Source organism: Carex rostrata, chromosome 12 (genome assembly GCF_964058835.1).
Source record: "Carex rostrata chromosome 12, lpCarRost1.2, whole genome shotgun sequence".
Taxonomy (NCBI): Eukaryota; Viridiplantae; Streptophyta; class Magnoliopsida; order Poales; family Cyperaceae; genus Carex; species Carex rostrata.
Window position 1 is genome coordinate 12708797 of NC_135929.1, and position 9125 is coordinate 12717921.

Here is a 9125-nt window from a genome sequence, read left to right on the forward strand (position 1 = left end):
AGCGTTAAGTAAAATAGTCGCTTTACTTCGCAACTCACCGTAGCCCACCTCTATATTATATTAAATATACACATATATACATATATTATATTATATATACATATACATATAGAGATAGGCTAATGTGCATTCGAATGTATATAGTCCGAAGTGCTTACGGTCCAAATTTGATTTTTCAAAATCCAAACGGTCGATCTGAACCGTTCATCTTGTTCTCCATAATAATATATGCTTGGAGACCAAATTTTACATTTTTCTGAATTTTTTTACTATTTATTAAGCCACTTTGAAAATTGCTGATCCAACGGTGGCTGCACAAAACAGTAAAACCGTTGGATCAACGATTTTCAAAGTGGCTTAATAAATAGTAAAAAAATTCAGAAAAATGTAAAATTTGGTCTCCAAGCACATATTAATATGGAGAACAAGATGAACGGTTCAGATCGACCGTTTGGATTTTGAAAAATCAAATTTGGACCGTAAGCACTTCGGACCATATACATTCGAATGCACATTAGCCTATCTCTATACATATATTATATTATATATACATATATTATATTATATATACATATACATATATTATATTATATATACATATACATATATGAGTTAGGCTGGGGTGCTATGGATAGCATAGTGGCCTCCCGTTCTACGACTCAATATTCAAGTTTTCAAAATCCAAACGGTCGATCCGAACCGTTCATCTTGTTCTCCATATTAATATGTGTTCGGAGACCAAATTTCACATTTTTTGAAAAAATTTTACTATTTTTTTAGATAGGTAGAAAATCAAATATCTTAATGGTGCAGAATTTTTTAGATCAAGTGATTTTCTACCTTGCTAAAAAAATAGTAAAAAATTTTCAAAAAATGTAAAATTTGGTCTCCAAACACATATTAATATGGAGAACAAGATGAATGGTTCGGATCGACCGTTTGGATTTTGAAAACTTGAATATTGAGCCGTAGCACGGGAGGCCACTATGCTATCCATAGCACCCCAGCCTAACTCTACATATATTATATATACATATACATATACATATACATATACATATACATATACATATACATATACATATACATATACATATATTATATTATATTATTTTTTTTACGGCCGTAAAAAATCCGGCATGAAAAATGTTGATCCGGATTATTTGTAGCAGTCTTTCGAATAAATCAAATTATATATTATTCCATCTATTTTTTAAAAAATATATTAAATATTTGTAATACTTCAATACAAAAAATAAATAAATTATAAATAAAAACTGAAAAAAACAATTTCCTAAAAAAAAATTTCGGAAAAAAAAATTTCCTAAAAAAAAAATAATAAAAAAAAATCCTAAATCCGGAAAAAATTATTCCGGATTTAGCAAAAAAAAAAAAAAAAGAAATCCTAAATCCGGAAAAAAAATTTCCGGAGTTAGAACCGAGTTTCCGGAAAATTTTTTTCCGGATTTAGAGTTTAATTCCGGAAAAAAAATTTCCGGATTTAGAGTTTAATTCCGGAAAAAAAAATTCCGGAATGGGTAGATTTCGAAAAAACCAATCGATTCGGATATTTTTTTAAATTTAATATAAAATTTGGATATTAATAAAAAATTCGGGAGGAGAGATGTCTCGTCAGTCACCAACAATCTGTCTTTGTTTTACTTTCTTTGGATAATATTGAGACCATTTTTACAACGATACATTAATGCATTGTTGTTGGAAGGGGCTAAGTTTTGTAGAACAATAATTTGGCCATCTCATCTTCTGAATCTTCTGTAAACATATATAGGGTGATCGAATTAATGATTCAGTTTATCCAGCCTTACAAATATATTAAAAGAATTCACCTGTAACTTTAGGAAAACAAAGGCAGCATTTAAGGTTGGGACTCAAATTCAATACTTTCACACCTTTAATTAGCAGCAATCAAAGAGGAGAAATTAATGTCTCATCAACAATCTCTCTTTCTTTGACTTTCTTTGGATAATATATATTGACACCACTGAGTTTCTTTCTTTTCCTTCTCTGTCTCTTTCTTTCCTTCTCTTTGTTATCCTGGTGTTTGGCAATTTTTATTTTATTTTATTTTATTTGGAAAATTTAAAAAAAAAAAAAAAAATCAATTTTTCATGAATTATATATTTATTTATTTTTATGAAAAAGATTTGTAAGGATTGAATCCCTAGTTCAGTTCAAAACTGGCTACATGGACTGAATCATTGATGTAGTCATTCCTTGTTTACTCATGTACACTACTGACAACACTGATAGTATAAAAATGAAGGTAACCAAATTATTGATTCAGTCTATATATTCTGAATTTTTGAAATATCGACTTCGCATCTATTTCTATAATGATACAACAATGCATTGTTGTTGAAAGATGCCAAGTTTTTAAAAACTTGGACTAATTGAATAAAAATTTGGTCACCTAACATTTTGAGTCTTTTGTGTCACAAATGATGATATGCAGTTGTAAACATAGGCTGATCCAACCAATAATTCAGTTTATCATGTCCTAAACTTCATTTTTAATATTTTTCAAGAAAAAATATCAATCTGTTTTCTAACAAATCAATTCCTTATTTTCTAAAAATAAAAAGGTTAAATATTTGGAATCACTGTGTAGCTGGGGAGGGACATTTTAAAAAAAAAAGCTTCGCAGAGACTGTGAAGTAGCGAGTGAGATTCAAACTTTTGATCTTTGAGTATCTAATAGTTTTAGAACTTTTTCCTAGTTACCGTCTCATTCTCCGAGAGAGACATATATAAGTGATGGTCTGATGCTAGATAATCAATTCTTTGTATACTGCAAGGATATTGTGATATTAATTTATTGTTTCCTAATAAAATATACAATAAATACTGGTCTTTCAAATTAAAGAACAAACCAAATCTATTATATTTAACATCACAATGACACATATATAGTTATTACATAATTGACATTTTACCTTTATTTAAATGAACACTTGATAATTAATTTGGTAGGTATTTTGAAATGTTGGAATAAATTAAAAGGCTCATTTTTTGAAATGCTTGAAAAATTAATTAGGTTTTTAATTAATGAGAGGTGATAGGGAATTAGGGATAGAAACAATGAAACAGAATTAGGTTCAAACACATCCCAATCAGATCCAGACAGGCTAGTCGTCAACTTGTTACTATCTATAGACCACATATTTTGAAAATTATTGCAGCTCACAGATTTGGACCAGTACAGTACTTATCTTTTTTGTTTTATTTCATGCCAGCTAAACACAATTATTATAATTTTCGGTCATTTTCGTTTCAAGTGGACTAATAGAAATTTTATAATTTTTTCAAGGAAATTACATTGCACACGTCATCAAGATATTTTTTTTTAATAATATAAAATTTGATAAATCTTCATTCATTACATTAGGATTCTCCGGGCCCACGTCTCAGATATTTCTACCAATTAAATTACAAAACAAAGTTGACAAAAATAAAAAATAAAAAATGAACGACCAGGATAACTCTTCTAGAAGAATTGTCAGGGTACATTATGGATAAGCCTTCTAGAATACATTGGATGGGACCCGCACCCAACTTAGAAGCTATTATGATTTATGAGGCAGAGCAGTTGATTAATCTCTTCTTCTTTTTTATTCTGGATCTATAAATCTCACCGTGTATATGATGATATCACGCTGTCAATTTTTATTTTATTACATAAATATATATACCATCAAATTTTACTTAATTAAAAGTATAGAATTTTGTTTTCCAATACATATAAAATTACTTAACGGTTGAGATTTATTGTTTTAATATTTAAAACAAAAAAATATATAAATTGATAGCACCGAATGTTGTTCCGTGCTACGCTGAGCATCATGAATCTGTATTACCCCAGGTACCTGAGGTGCAAGCGAAATATCAGGACCGTTCTTTTAGCTTGGCACAAATCTCAAAATAGATCCCCTACAATCAAAATACGGACCGACATAGCCTTGCTCAAAATATATGTAGATCATGTTTTCATAATTTAATTTCAAATGCATCATGTGATTTTATTTAATGTTTAAGTTTCATTACTTTGTCACATAACTTTTACAAAAGATTGCGATGATACTATTTTCAAACCATATATCTACCTTTTACTATTCCAGATTGGGATAATACTATTTTCAAACCATATATCTACCTCTCTTAGACTCTTACTATTCGAGATTGAGATGGCACGGAATCTTTAGCGCAAACTTGTCGTTTGGTGAGGTGATAGGGGTGGCAACGAATCCAACTAATCTTATATTTGAGTTTGGTTTGAATTAATTTCGAACCAAACTTGATTTGATTCGTTTCGAATCGAACTCATTTTGAATTGAATTAATTGCGAGAACTACATATTTTTCGAATCAAACCCGAATCGAATCATGAACTAAATTATTTTTTAGCAGCCCTAGTTATACCGGTAGTTTATACATTAATTTTTTCTCGCGGGACAAAATTCACATGACTTCCTTTTACCGGTATGAACTATGAAATAAGTATTTTTAAGTTGAAAAATTGTTCATGAAAAAATACATCAGAGACGGCTTTCCTGGTATGAACTATGAGAGACGACCGAAAAGAGAGGAGACAGTCATCTAGGTCGGAGAGAGGAGTGACAGCCGGAGAGACAGCCAGTCGCTGAGAGTGTCGGTTAGATTTTAGAGTTAGAGAGAGAGTGAGTTAGGGAGAGGTGGAGAAAGAACTAGATTATTGAGATTTGAGAGCGAGGGAGTGTCGGCTAAGTTAAATTATGACTCTCTATCTTGGATTTTAATTTCATCAGGTAAATGGATGGCCGGTGATTTTTCAGATACAAATAAAAATAAAGATTAGATCGAAAATTTATTAATAAAATGCAAAAGTATTATTAAAAAAATATTAATGTTCATAATATTTATTTAACTATAATAGCGAATAACATAATTTATTAATAATATATATTAAATTATATAGTATATATCTATTATTTAGATAATGATAATTGAAACATAAAATCATATATGTATCCATATGCACACGATATTCATATATTAGATATCCACATTTAGTTTTTTTAATATGGATCGAATATTAACGGCACCATTTTCACACCTGATAATATCATTTGAAATTTCAACATTGAAATTTTGTCTAAGATTTCCCAATTTAATAATTAATGCCATAAATAATATCATGATGAATCACATTACAATTATTATTAGATATACCTTATCATAGCTATGAATAAGTACTTCTTGTCAGTATCTCTCATAATTGCCTCCAGTAAAGTTTATATTTACAGAAAATTAAAAATATACATACTGATGAACGACGTCAAAGTTCATGCTTAAAAAACGCAAATATAATTATCATTATTTGGATAAAGCACATCAAGATTAAAATAAACATAAAATAAAATCATTATAAATGAAATTAATAAAATTTTAAATTATACAAAATTTTATTCCAATCTGAAAACGATATATGTGTAATTTTTATTGCATAAATTTTGGTAATTACTGTCAATATATGTGAGTTTATTGTAAATATAACACATTTTTTTTAAATTATAAGAGAGATGTGTTTTGATAAAACTTCTCACTGGGAGAGATGGTAAAAAAGTAAAGTAACAGTACACGTGATTTTCACATGATTATTTGTGAAGCAAAAGGAAGTGATCCGATCCGAGTGAAAAGTGAACTGTGAAAATATTATACAGGCGAATAAAGAAAAGGAAAAGATAAAGATAGTACAAATTCTAAGTTCTAAATTCTAACGACAAGTCGACAACGACTATTACGAGTTTCAATGCTTCCAAAAAGAAGCCAGCTCATCAAAACTGACCGCACTACACCCAAACTCAATTCTACCCATCCAACAATCTCCCACTCTCTCTGGCAGTGGGACCCATTCCCACCTCCCCACTATTCTACTCTTTTCCTCAGCGAACTCGTATAATACAACGCCGTTTCGCATCTCCAATGGATTGTACACGTATCCGCCTCTCTCTGTTCCGCACACCTCAACGGAGTAGCTCTTCCACGTGTCATCATCTCCCTCTTCATTCGGGAACAGCCGTTCTACCATCTCCCTCGGCATCTCCTCCTCCAATTTGTTATCTGTCCCCTGCAACGTCTCCCGGTTAACCTCCCAGAACCTCACCTTGGTCGTTGACTGACACGCCGGACCCACTCCCACCACTAACAGCCTATCATCATGCCCAATTACAATAGCCCAAGACTGCACGGTAGGGTCGGGTCTCGGCTGACAGGTGGATCCCCATCTCTTGGTCTTGGGATCAAACAATCCAATTAAGCCAGTCTTCTTCTCCATCACGTAAAGCCTGTCATCATAAGCCGCAACTGAAAGCCACGTGGCAGATGTGGATCCATCGAATCCTTCCGGTATCGGCTCAGCCGACTCCCAGACACCCGAGTGTTTGTCATAAACCTCCACAGCCCCGACCTCTTCCCCTTCTTCCAGAACCATCGGACATCCGCCACCAGCTACGATAACCCACCGGCCAACTTCTGCCACGACGGCATCCTTCCTCCACACCTTCGGTGCCTTTGTCTCCTTCCTCCATGCAGTGCCAAACGGATCCTCCGAAACAACCATCGAAGAAATCGAGAGGCTGTGCAATCGATCCCCGGTCGATCCGCAAAGGAACACCATTGTCCCTTCAGATTTTTTATCGGAAGCAGGTGAATTTTGCGGGACGGATACCCAGGAGCTGGAAAAAGGATCGAAGGCGTGAAGGGAGAAAATGGGAGAACTGGGGTGGCGGAGGTGGCGAAGGAGAAGCCAGGGGGAGCGGCGGGGTTGGCGACGGAGAGAGGATCGGACGGCACAATGCCACTCGCGAGAGACACGTGAGGCCGGGATGAGATCAATAGTTGGCACCCGAGTGACCACTGCCTCCAAGACATCTCCATAGAGGTCCATGTAGATGTAGGGTTGGAGGAGATGAGTCTCTGCTTCCAGCATAAGCGTTGCTGTCTCCATTGTTATGTAATAAATATAAATTGTATGGAATTGGAAAAGGAAGAAGGGGGCTATTGCGTATTCCTGCCTACTCTATCTGACATGGAGTCTGTATGTCTATATATAGTGACCAAGTCCAAGACTCCAAGTCCAAGGGCAAGCTGGTTACTGTTACTGTTACTGTTGTTTGGACTCCTCACTTGTCATTTCTTACTCCAAGTGCATGGGACATTCAATCACCTCAAGGTTCGGTGGCCTAAAATGTTATTTAATTTTTTTTTATGAACTGGAATGTTATTTCATTTGCGTGGTGGAAAAGAAGATGATATACTGTAGACATCGTAATCTTACCTGATAAAGGGGAGATGAAAAGTCAATCCCTCTTGTACATGCTCTTGGAAAAATTAGCAACCATTTGGCATTTTGCTTCTCCGACATTTCTGCTTTCCACTTTCGACTTTGGACTTTGGAGCCTGAGCTGCGCATTTCCTGCATTTACTTTTCCGTTTTCATGTGTTATGTAATAGGGATTGTTCCAAGTGCATTCATTTTTTTTTGTCTTTACTTTGTCTTTATTTTTTGAAATTTTAATAATTTCAAATTTAAAAGTTAAAATAAAATTGTTAGATGTAATTTATGTTATTTTTTTATGTGTTCATAAAAAATTATTACATTTTAATTTTATTTTTATGTGAATTAATAAGTTCAAAAATCAACATCTAAAAATTATTCAAATTAGTACATTTTTACAAGCTCTTGATAACAACCAAAATAAAATTGAAATGTGATAATTTTTATGAGCACATAAAGAAAATAACATATATCACATCTATTTTGAGTTATTAAAGTTTTAAATTTTGAATTATTAAATTTTAAAAAAATAGAGGCATCATGGAGGCACAAAAAATAGAGGCATTTGAACCCTCCTCTATATAATATTGAATTGCTTAATGATAGCTGTAGCATTTCTATTGAACAAGTCCATATTTCATCCATATTAAATCGAAAAATAATAAATATAATTTTTATTTAAATTATCAAACACGGAATGATACAACTAAAATTAATGTTTATCGTCGTCGTCGTCGTCATTACTGTTATTATTATTTTTATTATTGTTATTACTATTATTATTGCTATAATCTAATTATTTAATTTGACTATATTTTTATTTTGAATTCATTAACCGTTATCTTAATTGTATATATCTTCTAAGAATTTTCATCAACATATATAATGTACTACTAAACAAGAAAAAACTTAAGTTATAATTTAAGTTTTACATTTATTTTAAACAAGAACAACTTAAGTCACTTTTAAATTATAATAGCAATTTAATCCTTATTTACTACAAAACTTAATTTTAAGCAACTTAGTCCAAAAATTGGGAGAAGAGTTTCCTTCTAGAAGACGGGTCCTTGCACTAATTAATATATCTAAAAGTTGGTTCCCCACAACGTGACTAACCTCAAATTTAAATAAAACGGCCCGGAAGGCGGAAGTAGTGAGAGAGAGAGATTCCTTCTAGAAGATGACATTTTTGTTTAGATGCTCCGAACTGGGCTGTTGGACATCTGATGATCTAGAAAATTTTACTATTTTTTTATTATTCACAGCAAAATAAAAATTTAAAAAATATTTAATAAATAGTAAAAAAAATTTCAAAAAATATAAAATTTGGTATCCAAGCACATTTCAATATGGAGATCACATTAAACGGTTCGGATCGGTCATTTAGATTTTTAAAATAAAAATATGACGGCGTGGAGCACCAACTCATTTTACTATGGAGTAGCGTAGCCCATCCCATATATAGGATTTGGCTACGGTGCTATGGGTTGCATAGAGGCCTCCCGTGCTACGGCTCAATATTCGAGTTTTCAAAATCCTAACGGTCGATCCGAACCATTCATCTTGTTCTCCATATTAATATGTGTTTGGAGACCAAATTTTGCATTTTTCGGAAATTTTTTACTATTTTTTTAGATTTATTGAATATCGCTGTTTTTCAGACAAATCTGGACCATAAAAAACAGCAATATTCAATAAATCTAAAAAAATAGTAAAAAATTTCCAAAAAATGTAAAATTTGGTCACCAAACACATATTAATATGGAGAACAAGATGAACGATTCGGATCGACC

The 9125-nt window shown here is 32.3% G+C and overlaps 1 protein-coding gene across 1 annotated transcript; it reads right to left on the reverse strand.

Annotated features, from left to right (window-relative positions):
• Positions 1-5686: 5686 nt before the first annotated feature.
• Positions 5687-7064, reverse strand: LOC144563084 (F-box/kelch-repeat protein At1g23390-like). Its single transcript, XM_078312466.1, has one exon. The coding sequence runs from the start codon at positions 7000-7002 to the stop codon at positions 5803-5805; it is 1200 nt and encodes a 399-aa protein (XP_078168592.1). The 5' UTR covers positions 7003-7064; the 3' UTR covers positions 5687-5802.
• Between the last annotated feature and the right edge of the window lie 2061 nt (positions 7065-9125).